The 14,467-nt window shown below is 45.2% G+C and overlaps 2 protein-coding genes across 2 annotated transcripts; one reads left to right on the forward strand and one right to left on the reverse strand.

Moving 5' to 3' along the window:
- The first annotated feature begins 2,483 nt into the window (after positions 1-2,483).
- On the forward strand, positions 2,484-5,987 carry LOC100381408 (PLAC8 family protein). Its single transcript, NM_001174249.1, has 8 exons — positions 2,484-2,791; positions 2,912-2,933; positions 3,912-3,968; positions 4,063-4,144; positions 4,570-4,665; positions 4,776-4,900; positions 4,985-5,003; positions 5,108-5,987. The coding sequence occupies exons 1-8, from the start codon at positions 2,689-2,691 to the stop codon at positions 5,675-5,677; spliced, it is 1,074 nt and encodes a 357-aa protein (NP_001167720.1). The 5' UTR covers positions 2,484-2,688; the 3' UTR covers positions 5,678-5,987.
- A 706-nt stretch (positions 5,988-6,693) lies between these two features.
- LOC100284833 (uncharacterized) lies at positions 6,694-10,721 on the reverse strand. Its single transcript, NM_001372144.1, has 6 exons — positions 10,197-10,721; positions 9,971-10,091; positions 7,762-7,958; positions 7,507-7,638; positions 7,200-7,333; positions 6,694-7,043 (listed from the first exon to the last, which is right to left on the reverse strand). Exons 1-6 carry the CDS (start codon positions 10,563-10,565, stop codon positions 7,040-7,042), a joined length of 957 nt encoding a protein of 318 aa, NP_001359073.1. The 5' UTR covers positions 10,566-10,721; the 3' UTR covers positions 6,694-7,039.
- Between the last annotated feature and the right edge of the window lie 3,746 nt (positions 10,722-14,467).

Genomic DNA, 14,467 nt, shown 5'->3' on the forward strand with positions numbered 1-14,467 from the left:
GCCATTCGGTATCATTTTCTTAGGGATCACCAACAAAAAGGGGATATCGAGATTGCATACATTAATACTAAAGATCAATTAGCCGATATCTTTACCAAGCCACTTGATGAACAATCTTTTACCAAACTTAGGCATGAGCTCGATATTCTTGATTCTAGGAACTTCTTTTGCTAATTTGCACACATAGCTCATAAGTATACCTTTTGATCATGTCTCTTTTATATATGCTATGACTAATGTGTTTTCAAGTGTATTTCAAATCAAGTCATAGGTATATTGAAAGGGAATTGGAGTCTTCGGCGAAGACAAGGCTTCCACTCCACTCTACTACTCATCCTTCGCCGTCGCTCCGCGTCACTCTCCATCTTTGGTATAATCTTCACTCATATGTTTTATTTGCCAAAGGGGAGAAAGTAGTCTTCAAGGGCCTATACTTCATTCCAAGTATCCGTTTTTGGCGATTCATGCCAAAGGGGGAGAAAGTATTAGCCCAAAGCAAAAGGACCGCACCACCACCCAAATTTTAAAATTAATGGTTTTCAAATTGGAAAATTTCAAATTGGTATCTCTTTGTGTTCTAAAGGGGGAGCAAGTAGTATTTTCAAAACTTGATATCTCAAAACCCTCTTGAACACTAAGAGGAGAATTTATTTGAGGGGGAGTTTTGTTTAGTCAAAGGAAAAGCATTTGAAACAAGGGGAGAAAATTTCAAAACTTGAAAATGCTTCGTAAAATCTTATTCATTTACCTTTGACTAACTGCAAAAAAATTTGAAAAAGATTTACAAAAGAATTTGCAAAAACAAAACATGTGGTGCAAGCATGGTCCAAAATGTCAAAAACAAAGAAACAATCCATGCATATCTTGTAAGTATCAATATTGGCTCAATTCCAAGCAACCTTTGCACTTACTTTGTGCAAACTAGTTCATTTATACACTTCTATATTTGCTTTAGTTTGTGTTGGCATCAATCACCAAAAAGGGGGAGATTGAAAGGGAATTAGGCTTACACCTAGTTCCTAAATAATTTTGGTGGTTGAATTGCCCAACACAAATAATTGGACTAACTAGTTTGCTCTAGTGTCTAAGTTATAAAGGTGTCAAAGGTTCACAACAAGCCAATTAAAAAGACCAAAGTTGGGTTCAAAATAGAGTGCTAAAGGCATCCCGATAGGCTCCCTGGTCTGGCGCACCGGACTGTCCGGTGGCGCACCGGACAGTGTCCGGTGCACCAGGGGACCTCGCGCAGAACTCCTCAGCCTCGAGAATTGTCAGTAGCCGGCGCGCTATAAATCACCGGACTGTCTGGTGTACACCGGACAGTGTCCGGTGCTCCAAGAAGTCACGGCTCTGGAACTTGGCAGCCTCGGGAAATCATAACGGCTGCTCCGCTATAATTCACCGGACATGTCCGGTGTACACCGGACTGTTCGGTGCAACTGCGGAGCAACGGCTACTTCGCGCCAACGGTCGCCTGCAACTGCAATAAATGCGCGCCGGAGCACGCAGACGTCAGGCACGCCTATACTGGCGCACCGGACACTCAACAGTTCATGTCCGGTGCGCCACCGGACATCCAGGCGGGCCCAGAAGTCAGAACTCCAACGGTCAAATTGCAACGGCTTTGGTGACGTGGCTGGTGCACCGGACATGTCCGGTGTGCACCGGACTGTCCGGTGCACCATACGACAGACAACCTCCACCAACGGTCATGTTTGGTGGTTGGGGGCTATAAATACCCCCAACCACCCCACATTCAAGTCATCCAAGTTTTTCACTTCTCAACTACTTACAAGAGCTCTAGCATTCAATTCTAGACACACCAAAGAGATCAAATCCTCTCCAAATTCCACACAACGCCCTAGTGACTAGTGAGAGAGATTTGCTTGTGTTCTTTTGAGCTCTTGCGCTTCGATTGCTTTCTTATTTCTTGATTCTTTCTTGCGATCAAACTCACTTGTAATCGAGGCAAGAGACACCAATCTTGTGGTGGTCCTTGTAGGAACTTTGTGTTCCAAGTGATTGAGAAGAGAAAGCTCACTCGGTCCGAGGGACCGTTTGAGAGAGGGTAAGGGTTGAAAGAGACCCGGCCTTTGTGGCCTCCTCAACGGGGAGTAGGTTTGAGAGAACCGAACCTCGGTAAAACAAATCCGCGTGTCTCACTTCATTATTCGTTTGCGATTTGTTTTGCACCCTCTCTCGCGGACTCTATTATATCTCTAACACTAACCCGGTTTGTAGTTGTGATTATTTTTGAGAATTTCAGTTTCGCCCTATTCACCTCTTTAAGCGACTTTCAACCATAAGTTAGGCAAAATATGGCAAGCTAGGCAGCAAATCAAACATGCCTTAAGTCTTTTGCTACTTCATCAAAACGGTGGAGTTCACTCCAACTTCATTTTTTTTCAAGAAACAGAATTAGTGGAGTTTAAACCGTTTGACAACTAGAACCGTCCTAAACATTCCTAATTGCCAATTGGAGCCAGAGCGCAGAGCGCGAAAGGCGAGCGGCGACTCCCTGGCGTTGACCAGAGCCCCACCCCACTCGCCGTCTCGCCCTAAACCAAATCCTCCCCAAAGGCAAATACGAAGGTACAGTGCCCCAGCCCCGCGCCCCCTAGACCAAAGCAGACCAGAATCCGCCCTACCAATCGCCTCCCCAGATCGGCGGTCCACCCGGAGGCGGCGATGGCGTCGTCGCAGGCGAACCTCGACAAGATGCAGCTCCGCCAGAGCTACCGCAACGTCTGGCACACCGACATGACGAACGCCATCCAGGCCGACTTCCCCTGTACGTAGCCGCCCCCCACCCTCAACCGAACCTCTGCCGGGTCCTGATCTGGTCGTTGCCCGCGGGGGAGCTCGTCTTGTGTACCGTCCTGACGGTTTTCTCTTCTCGATGTGGTTGCAGACTGCTGCCTCGCGCTGTGGTGGTGAGCCATCCATCGACCCTGCCTAGCAGATCTCACCGTCACCGTCTTCTGCGGGCTTTGAGTCTCGAACCCCTAGCCTTCCGTAGATCCGAGGACACTTAATTTGTCGCTGTGGCTAGGGTTTTTGGGGATTTTGGTCTCCAAGGGTTCCGCGTTGTGCATTGCCGCTTTTTCGAGGAGCATATCCTGAACTAAATTGTTGCAGTATAAAAGCTCATTCTACATTATATTATATACATTTTAGATTAGGGGAGGCTGTAGGGGCTCCATGGTATCCGAAGCGGTAGGGGGGGCTCGAGCCCCCTGCCCCACCGCTGGATCCGTCCCTGATCCTGAATTTGTTATTCCATCTGCGTTTAAAGTTTATTCCGCGGCAGCAAGACGACTAATGAAAGTACAAATGAATGGATGATGATAGCGGAATCCGCTGGGCCTGCCAGATTGTCTCTAGGATTTTGACAAGTGCACGTAGCCCATGTAGTAGCTGCCGCAAACCCACAAGAGGATAGATGTGAGATGTCAGTTTCATCTTCCTCCCTGGAGCCAGTTAATGTATAAACCATAAACAGGAACATGGAAATGATCCCCCACCCCTACATCCCTCTGTTAGATGCACCAGGTTAATTGGGCTAATGAGCATTGAAAGAGTGCATCATTTTTGTTTCTGATGGGTCCTGACCAATAATGTCGGCTCCCTGCCTTCAAGTTCATTCCAGAGTATGCATAGCCAAACCATGTAAGGATTTCATTTCTGTTCCAAAAAGAAGGGACCAAGTCTAATAAAAAAGATCACTGTATTTCCATTGTTTCTATGATAGGTCTAATTTGGTTCCACCGTTACCATGTGGCGCTAGTCTATCATGCGTGACAAAGCTTTTAATGTGCTTGCATTGGTAGACATCGACATAGGTCACCATTTGGAAATGTGAACAATTTTACCCGTTCGTTAATCTGCTGCATTCTCCTGTTTCTGTTCAGTGGACCTTGCGTGTCGTACATGCTTCGCAAAAGGGCTCTCTACAATGACATGTCAAGGTACTGCACACCATTTTTTGTTTTGTTATGGTTATCACTGGAACATTTTTTAATACCCCATTACTTAGCCCTGCCGCTCTTCTTTGTGATGTAGATATGTCTGTTGCGCTGGCTACATGCCATGCAGTGGAAAGTGTGGCGAGAGCCGGTGCCCAGAGTTCTGTCTTGCAACTGAGGTACAAGGACAAGGCTCACTCAAGTTTCATTTTACCTTGGTGTCTATTTGCACTATACTTAGTATATGGTTATGTGCTTGAATTCCATGTATAGCATGTCTAATGTTTCATATGCAGACTTGAAAACTGATGGTTCCTATTAATGCCTGTAGTTTAAAATGATCTTATTGAATCTTCCGTTTCCTGTTCTCAGATTTATTTATTCATGGTATGCCTGAAAACAGTGTATTATTAGGCTTAAAATTATCACCAAGGGTCAGATAATTTTATCTGGCAAGCCCTTTTTTTTCTTGCGGTATTGAATCAATACACTGTCATTGTACAATTGGGGCAATATGGATGCAAGTCCCCATTTCTTACATGAAAACCTCTGATGTTTTTGTCTCTCTATCTTCTAACCTAAGTAAGGCCTGCTTTCTTTTCAGGTGTTCCTTTGCTTTGGCAATTCAGTTGCATCAACCCGCTTCTTGCTGCAAGATGAATTTAACATACAGACCACTCAGTGTGACAACTGCATCATTGTAACACCACTTGCCTCTTAAATTTCCTGTCTGATGCGATTCAACGTCCTGTGGAGGGTTCCTGTTCTTTCTTCCGATGTCACTTGGACTGAATATAACCTTTTATGCAGGGCTTCATGTTATGCCTTCAACAAGTTGCTTGCATCTTCTCTATAGTTGCAGCTATTGTTGGTAGCGAGGAGCTTTCAGAGGCTTCCCAGATCCTTAATTGTCTGTCTGATTTGGTCTACTGGACGTAAGGCCGCCCTTAACTGTCTTTTTGCAAATCTCCATAGCAAATGTCTCAGTTCTGATAATCCTATGCCACATTCTTTTGCAGGGTTTGTGCATGTATGCAGGTATATAACTCATTCTTTTCTTCTCGCAACCTTACTGATCAGGGCTCTTGTGAACCAAACCCTCACATATCCTTCTTGTGGCATTGAAATAAATGCAAATGCAGACGCAGCACAAAGTCGAAATGGACAAGAGGGATGGAAAGTTCAGCCCACAGCCTATGGCAGTGCCCCCGGTGCAACAAATGTCACGCATCGATCAGCCTATGCCGCCTCCTGCTGGATATGCACCGCAACCAGCATATGGGCAGCCTTATGGTGGCTATCCATCTCCTCCTGGCCAAGGTTATCCGCCTCCTCCTGGCCAAGGTTATCCGCCAGCTGGATACTCGCAGGGCGGTGCATACCCTCCACCCGCTCAAGGTTACCCACATGGTGGTGGATATCCTCCACCTGGTCAAGGTTACCCCCAGGGTCAGGGTGGTGCATATCCTCCGCCTGGTTCTTACCCTCCACAAGGTTCCTACCCCCCAGCAGAGGGCTCCTACCCAGCACAAGGTTCCTACCACCCAGCACAGGGCTCCTACCCAGCACAAGGTTCCTATTCCCCAGCACAGGGCTCCTACCCAGCACAAGGTTCATATCCCCCACCCCCAGCACAAGGTTCATATCCCCCAGCACAGGGCTCGTACCCAGCACAAGGTTCCTACCCCCCACAGGCTTACCCTGGCAAGTAAAGATGACACGACAGGTGAACCAAATATCGTGAACATGTAAACAGTAGGACCGCTTTAGCGCTATAGGTTATTTTGATAAAATTCTTGTTACTGTTCAGGGTGGCATTCGGTGAACAATATTTCTATTTTATACGGTCAACATCTTGTGTTGATCATGTCGTGTTGAGTCTATCCTCTTTTTTCTTTTCCTGAATAAGGAATGGCATTCAACTGGAATGTATTTGAATTTGGTGACAACTCACGTGGATATTGTTTTGGTTCAGAGTTGTCACTTTGCTGTGTATGATAGTCGCAACTTTTGATGACGTTTGATAATGGAGTGAAGGAATGGAATGCTTATGACTTGTGAGCACGAGCAGTCCCTTTCACACACGTTACTATTATCATAGGACGAGATGAATAGACAGACAGCAACCCTCAGTCTGTACGTGATTGTCATCCTTTTTTCTTCGTGTCCTCTTTTTTTTTCTTTTCCTGATGAACCAATTATCTGTTTGATTCCAGGATAGCGATGTCTCAACGGAGCTGTCCTTGTAGCTAGCTCCAGCATCAATCGATGGGAATATCTGACAAAGTCGCGTAGCAGCTATTATCTCTTTGAGACATTAATCAGAGACGATGTATGTATCTGAATTTCATGCAGCTGTAGGCATGAATACGCGCCGGAAAAACGTTGGGATTATTATGAGCCTTAATTTGTCCCGTGGCGTTTGTTAGGCCTAATCGCCCAATAAATCTCCACCGGGCTGTCCAGTTTCAGTTTGGTACACCTAATCGATACAAGGCCCACAGCGATAGAGATTTCCGATCTGATCCACGCAGCAGCCGTCGTCTGAATGGTATTGCGCCAACCAAGCGTATTATATCTTGTACTATATGATTGGCATAGCTACCATATTTTATGAACGGAGACTGATTCTCGTTGACAAACAGAGTAGAAACAGCTTATATGGTACAAAGATGAATGCAATTAACCTCTCTGTTCTTCGATCTCTTCCTGCCAGCAGATGAGATGGTCAGATCAGGTCACTGTATATATGTGCACAGGGGGTGGGGTGGACAAACTATGGCTATACAATAATAACAAGAATAAAGTATGGTCCGAGCACATGATCGGCTCAAAATATATTAATCACAGCAGCAAGCAAATATGCCAGTGGTCAGACTAGTGTACGTGTGTTTGTGTGTGTCATGAACCTGTCACCTCTCTGACTAGTGACTAATGACTAGAAATATACAGTTGAATCGATCGATCCTCTTTATTTCTTGTGAGTCGCCATGCATGGCCGTACGTCGTTTGATTAGCGTGTTGGTAATTGGTATACGTGTCAGGTGTGCAGTACATGGTGGCGCAGCTCTCCATCACCTGATACATACATAAATACATACATGCATTTGCGTCATGAAACCGTCGATATGATTACGGAGAATATATACTATGTATACATATGAGAGACGTATATATCTAATCAGCAATCATGCATGCATCGGATGAGCGGGGGCATATTATATTATTGGTCACCTTTTACGCTTTGATTTGAGGGTTGACGTCTGGGAGTTGTTGTGCCAGTTCCTCTTCCTCTGGTTGATGAACCAGTTGTTGATTTGTTTCAGCTGCAGGCCGGTCTCTTCAACGAGCCTCGCCTTATCGTCCTCCTGTAGTACCAGCCATTCAAAACGATACCATCTTTATTTAGGATATGCACGCATGGCACTTTACAAACCATCAGTGTTGTTATGTATGGATTGGTAGCCGCAGTAGCTAGCAGCAGGCAGCAGCAGATGGCTGGTTGCTTTCTTGCATGATACTAGCTATACAATGCACTCACCGTGGGGTATGGCCACTTGGAGTGCTGCTGCCACCATTGCTTGAGGATGCTGGTGGTGTCCCCAGGCAGCTTCCCGGCCCTCCTTTTCCTCAGAATCTCCTCCCTCACATCCTCTATTCTTGACTTGAAACCCTGCAACGACGTGACTTGGCATCAACCTAAAGCATGTGCATTGCATGCACACACTGTATACGTTTTATTTGCAGAACTAGTAGTATATATCATATAACATGCTTCTAGAATCTTCTTTTTAACCTGCTTGAGCTCGATCTTAAGCTCCTGTCGGACCCTCTCCATGAGTGAGCGCTCGGAGTCGGTGGGCAGGAGCGGGCCGAAGCCCATCATGTCGTGCCCGTCGGAGCCCATGTCCACCAGACCCACCTCCAGCATCGGCGCCTCGTCCTCGTCCTCCTCCGACATGGTCGCTCCCGTCCCTTCCTCCAGCGTCACCCCTACATATATATGCACACGTACGGTCGAGCAACATATCCATCAGCAAAAGATCGTCAGCAACCATGAATTTTATTCCCCCGAAACAAACCGTATCAATGACTCTGTTAGAGCTTAATTTGTTTAGATATATCCATGTATCCACTTGAATCCTTGTGTGTTGGAGTAATTCGGCGTGAAATCTAAACTAAAACTCCATACCAAACCAAACCGCACCGTACGAAAAATTCCTCGCTCGTCAATCGCGTCTGCATCGATCAGTTGGGATCACGATCACAGGTATCTGTGATCGAGACACCAGAGGAACATGCATGCATGGATGAAAGCTCTAGGATGTGGACTCGAGATAGACATGCATGCACGAGAACCACCAGCTAGCTGAGCTATGCCGAGGTAGACACTTGAGCATGGCCACTTTGCATTGGGAGAGGAAAGAAAAGCACCCAATTAAGCACATGTAATATATAGTCGCTTTGGGAATTCTGCAGACACTAGTCTCTGAACGTGACGATTAGATAGTGCAGCATGGCCGGAACAGCTGGCTTAACTTGCATATAATACGCTTAAATCCTAATGCTTAACTTGCATATATATAGTTTTTGAAGAAATGATTAAACTGCATATGCATATATATAGGTTGGGAAGATAACATATAGACATCTGGCAAGTCGATCGTCGATATTAAGAAAACACTGTGCCATCACGAATAACTGCTTGTGTCAAGGTGAATATAGAGATCGAATTAATAGCTGGCGAAAACTGAATTACGTACGTAAGAGGAGGTGCAGTAAATTAATTAAAATGGTGACGAGAGTCTGGTAAACCTTCAGAATGACATAAGTACGTGCTGTAAAATCCAACACCCTGCAACATAACTTAGGGCTATGTTCAACAACTCTCCTATCTCATTCACTTATTTCAAACTTCACTCTGCAAGCAGGGTCTTCTATGATATATATCCCTATCTTTTAGGGTCTACTGAAGACAACCCAATAACCTAGGTGTCTCAATTGAGAGATAAATTTCCATGCTTGCTAAGTTATATATTGGATTACACAAGGTAGTTTCCTTAGTTGTGTATTGCATTATTGCCCCTTTTCTCTTTTTTTTATGACTGTAATTAAGCTGTTGACATATATGGGAGGTAAGAAAAAATTGCTATTGAAAACCATATAGTATCAATTGTTTTTCTGAAAACAATAGCCAACCGATCGGTATATAGTCATATAAAACAATACAAGTTTTACGCTATAAATGAAAATATTTGCATAGTAAAGTTTGAAATAAAATAAAGATATATATGAGTAAGCTGCTGGAGATAGCAGCGTGCATAGGAGTTTAAGAAAAGTCTACTTTTTTTTGGTTTTGCTGCTCTTAGTGGAGCCTTCTTGGGGGTTAAAAAAATGGGCAGTAGTAGGTGTATGCTACAGCTCCATTAATTGCCGCTGTATTCCAAACCTTTCACACCGTCGTCGCTATAGGGTTGAAGAAAGCATATTAAGACGCAAGCCACGTACACACACCCAACAAACAGCTATTGGGATATATATGCAGAAGCCATGGAATGGAAGACGACGCTACAACTGCCAATTTTTTCTTTTGTATGCACCAATATATTCAATCAACAACAAACTAACAACCGCCAGCAGCAGAAAAAAAAGGCAGCGCGCACCAGCCGAGATTTGGTAGGCAAATAATATTGTTCATACCTTAGTTTTGCCGCCTTTCTTATTTTTTACTTTTAGTCGTAATTTTTTTTTTGCTCAGTTTTATCTTTCTCTGCTGAAGGATATGGTAAAACTGAGAAAAAACGACTAAAGGTAAATACGAGGAAACCAGCAAAACTAAGGGTACCATACTAAAAAAACCGAATAAAAATTTGAGAAAACAACACCGGAGCCCGTGAACAGAGATGCAACCGAAAATTTGGAAGGACAAAGGGGAACAGAAATTTGGAGGAGAAAATTGGGAAAATTTGTAGTAGACGCAGCAAGTAATGGATGGTAGGGTTTACCAGTTAGGTCTTGCAGGGACTGCTCGATCTCGCGGCATGCCATGACGGCCTCCACGGCGTGCACCCGGACGTGCTGCTGCAGCTGCTCCCGGAACGAGCACAGCAGCATCAGGTACTGCGCCTGCACCCACATATATGGACGCATGCCAGCGCGCATGTGGAGGAAGAAGAACTAGTCAGCTCGATCGATCGATGACGGAAACCTGCAGGGGTAGTTAGTACGTACGAGGAAGGAGTCGAGGTCGTGCTTGTCGTGCGGGGAGAGGAAGGGGCTGTGGTGGGCGGCGTAGGAGTGGAGGAGGCCGCTGGACTGCGCGAGCTGGGCGTCGATGAGGGGGAGGTGGTCGATGGGCGTGGCCACGCGCAGGCACCCCACGTGCGCCGCCACCAGCTGCTCGCACAGCGGGTGCACCGCGATCTCCCCCTTGAGCAGCTGCCGCTCCTCCGCCTCCGCCGCTGCCGCGGCGGCGGCAGCCGCGGCCGCCACCGAGGACGACGAGCACTCGGCGCCGCCGCCGCCGCCGCCGCCGGCGTACCCCACGCCCACGCCCATGCCCAGGCTCCCTCCTGTTTGATCACCGCCGCCGCCCTGCATATATATATGACCGGCCGGGGGGCAGCTCGATGTGTTCGGTCGTCGATGGCTAGCCGCCTGCTTGTTGGGCGGGCCGGCCGGTTGGTACTCGCTCTGGTTGGTGGTTTGCGCACGCGCGTGCGTCGTTGGGTATGTGTGTATATGGCGAATTGGCGATGGGTAGCTTATGAAGCAACTGGACACAACGGGGAGGAAGAAGGATCTAATGGGGAGTTAGTTAGCAAGGACACAAAGGAGATGGTGAGGCGTCTTTTCGAGGGTTCTTAGCTAAGCCGGGGGGACAACGGCAAGGGGAAAAGGCGGCCTGCCTGCCGGCCGGCCTTGAGAGCTAGCAGCTAGCTAGCCGCGTGCAGAGAGGAGGCGACCCAGACGGCAGCAGCTAACTGTAGCTGATGACGATGAGGCCGGCGGGGCGGCCGGGGATGGACCGATGGAGGTGAAACTAACTAAAGTGCGGGTGTGAATTGCACAGCCGTGCGCGATCGAGCCGGCCGGCCGGTAAGAAAGGAAGGTAAGATGAAGCTTTGGAATCATCCAAAGAGGAGAAGAAGAGGAACAAACCAAAGCTAGCAAATTAAAGGTGCCGCCTACAGCTAGCTACCAAGAGTTGCACCGATGGCCAGGGTGCTCTGCTGCGTTCCCTGCAGGCTGCTCTCTACTCTACCAACTAGGAAGTTGGGGAGGGCATGCATGCAAAGTGCAGTACTCTCAACTTTAGGAGGATGAGGATCGGAGGGCTAGCTGCACTGCACATGTGGCTAATATGTAGCTTCGCGTGGATCATGTGTGTTCGTGTTCCCATCTAAATTTTCTTTCGCTCAAGAAAAAAAGGTCGCATCTTTTGGTGTAGACGGTATTAATTAGGACACACCTTATTAACTTGCATTGTCGTACTAGCTATATACTGCTGCTACTACTACTCTGGAAGCTAATTAAGAGCAAGAAGAGAAAAACAGGTAAGGCTGTTGTCATGCCTTGTGCAACTAGCTAGCTAGAGGCTACACTTCCTGCTGATCTTGTATGTGTACGTGTAGTGCTGCGATTATTCGGCTACACCTCTCCTCTGTCGAGTGCGGTTCCAATCACGCATAGAATGCATCAATCCATCAATCCATCCATTGGGATTATTAATACCGACTGAGGGCCCCGCCCATCCATCCATCCGTTTATTCGGGACGAACTTTGTGAAACCATGACTTCTTTGCTGAGTGTACCAGACACTCAGTAACAGATTTACTAAATGTTACACTCGGTAAAGAAATCTCGGTGACGCGGAGTCGATATTGGTCTCTCTGTCGAGTTGATTGTCTAATTTATATGATAAGTGATCATCCGGAATTAATAGTTTCAGCTGGCATTATATTGTTCCACCATAAGCGAACAAGCCTTAAATAATCACGTCCGATCCCTTCTTGACCTATCCCTCCTCCTTTTTCTCGTCGTCCGACCATCTGGGTAATTTGAATAATTAGGCGTTGGTTTCTAGGAGATACTTTTGGTGGCGTCTGGGGGGCCTTGCATTGGTTCTTCGGTTGCCTCTACCAACCTTGCGGTTGGCGCCGGCCGGGAATGGGCGTCTGCTCACCGCCGCTGCTGTTGGTCGTCGCCGTCGTCGTGGCCGTCGTCTCCACCGATCGATCCATCGTCTGCGTCATTATTAATTGCATTTAGACTGCCGTGCAGCAGCTGTAGCTGATCTGCATGCAAGCAGCTAGCTGCTGGCTCTAGTTACGCAAGCATTAGCAGATGGACGATGGAATGGATCAGAGGCGTTAATCGCATTAGGATTTAGGCGTGTATTATATATATCGGTGTTAGTTGGGCCCCCCGCCGTCTCTGTAGCTGCTTTGTCTGATCGTATCGTATCGTAACAGACGCGTGTATGATAGCTGGCTAATTATCATGTTGCTCGGGCAACAAACGGCACGGCAGTGGGTCGACGAAGGAGTAGTAGCTCCCAAGTGCTAGCCCCGCCAAACACCACTACACCTACACGCGTACGAGCTGCGGTGCCCTAGCCAATAGCCATGGCGCTTTGCTAGTTGTTGCAAGCTAATAAACCCCCGCGCGCGGTGCCCACTCTGCTGGCGCCTGTTCTTTGGGTGCAGTGCATGCAGAACGACAAAATGCGTTTAAAAAAGATAAAAGAAATGTTTATCAATACCATCATTCTTCATGCACATGGAAGAGTAGTTCCTTTTAAGTTTTATATTGTTGCCAAAGAAAAGACAATCGATGTTGTTTTGACTCAACAAAATGAAAAAAAGAAAAGAAATAACATGTGATCGATACACTAGTTGCCCATATTTATTAGCTTTATTCACAACAAATCCATCTGATGTAAAAAATTTCATCAAATTTCTCGTATCATTGTTTAGGTGCTTATTCTAGACCATACAAAAAAATTCAATAATTTACACACCTTTTTTCTGTTGACCATTTTTTTTGCTACAAAACCATTAGACTAAACCATGCGGATCTCTTCCTCAAGCTCTCCATTCAAGAAAGCAAGGTTAATGCCCATCTAATAAACTATAAGACCATGTGAGGTAGCCAAAGAAACTAGTACATGTATGCTCGTTTGACGGGCAACTAGTGAATACATATCAAAATAATATTTTCTCTCTTTCTAAGACCACAAGTCTCACCTTATACTTCTCAATAGTACCATCAAGCCGAAGCTTGTTCTTGAACACATATTTATATCCTACATGCATGTTTGCACCTATAAGGACGATCAACTACCTCGCAAGTTCCATTAGCCATAATTGAGTCTATTTCACTTTGAAAACCTTATTTCCATAAGTCATCATCAATAGATAAATATGTCTCTTCTATGGTTTTTAGATATCATTTATAAGGTATATAATATAGTATCTTACTCTTAGTGACTAGTATTATCCCCCTCTAGATTTTTTATATGGGTTTCAAAGTCAACATGTATTATCGCTCAAATATTTCAGGTATAAAAAATTCATGACTAAAAGTGCTAGGTGTATTTTTATAAGAAATCCACTCTACAAAAATGTAGCATCTATGCACCTCATAATTGTACCAGCATGCATCTCAGGTAATATAGAATTTATTATTAAAAATATATAACCCACATTGTTAAAAGAATACATAAGAAATACATGATCAATAGTTTTTGGTCCAATCATTCATTTCTTGTTGATTGGCACATTCACCTTGGTCGAGCAAACCTAAGTTCGCAGGTACGAGAGATTTTATATCTTCTTCTCCGATCCTATTCCTCAATGGTGTAATTTCTTTGTTCTTTGCTCACACTTTATTTGGGATATCACATGTCATAATTGCTTCACCCCCCACTATTCCTTAGATAGTACCACTGTCTCTAACAAGGCATTAATCAACTTAGTTAAAGTGTCATTCTTTCTCTTAACAATCCCTTTAGATTGTGGAGAGTATGATGGTGCCCTCTCTTGAATAATAACATACTCCGTGTAGAACTCAGAAAATTCATTTGATATTAAGCATCTAATCTTCCTCACAAGTTGATTTTCTATCACTCTTTATAGATCTTAAAATGATGTAATGCTTCAATATTTTGATTTTCATAAGTACATGTAGCCAAATCTAGTGCAATCATATATAAATGGTCAACTTGCCATTCATTTCACATAAATCAGAATGGATTAGTTCTAATGGTGCCAAGTTCCTCGCCACAACAGTCTTGCGAGGCTTACAAAGTTGCTTTTGATTGTAGAAATGCATGGCACTTAGAACCTTCGACCAAATCAAAATTCATACTATCTAATTATGTCGTGCAACCAAAAATTATATGACATAAACGTGAACATCATATATCTGTCTCATTGTCATGGCTCACACACGATTCACATATTTAAAGCAAACATCAGATAAAGACAAGCGTGACATGT

This window comes from Zea mays, chromosome 9 (assembly GCF_902167145.1).
Source record: "Zea mays cultivar B73 chromosome 9, Zm-B73-REFERENCE-NAM-5.0, whole genome shotgun sequence".
NCBI classification, from domain to species: domain Eukaryota; kingdom Viridiplantae; phylum Streptophyta; class Magnoliopsida; order Poales; family Poaceae; genus Zea; species Zea mays.

Excerpts from the sequence above, each read along its gene's own strand:
- LOC100381408 (NM_001174249.1), top strand. The coding sequence starts at position 2,689 with ATGGCGTCGTCGCAGGCGAACCTCGACAAGATGCAGCTCCGCCAGAGC. Across the intron at positions 2,792-2,911 it reads CATCCAGGCCGACTTCCCCT|ACTGCTGCCTCGCGCTGTGG; the intron begins GTACGTAGCCGC and ends ATGTGGTTGCAG. Across the intron at positions 4,145-4,569 it reads AGTTCTGTCTTGCAACTGAG|GTGTTCCTTTGCTTTGGCAA; the intron begins GTACAAGGACAA and ends CTTTCTTTTCAG.
- LOC100284833 (NM_001372144.1), bottom strand. The coding sequence starts at position 10,565 with ATGCAGGGCGGCGGCGGTGATCAAACAGGAGGGAGCCTGGGCATGGGC. Across the intron at positions 10,092-10,196 it reads ACGACCTCGACTCCTTCCTC|GCGCAGTACCTGATGCTGCT; the intron begins GTACGTACTAAC and ends ATGTGGGTGCAG. Across the intron at positions 7,639-7,761 it reads TTAAGATCGAGCTCAAGCAG|GGTTTCAAGTCAAGAATAGA; the intron begins GTTAAAAAGAAG and ends ACGTCGTTGCAG.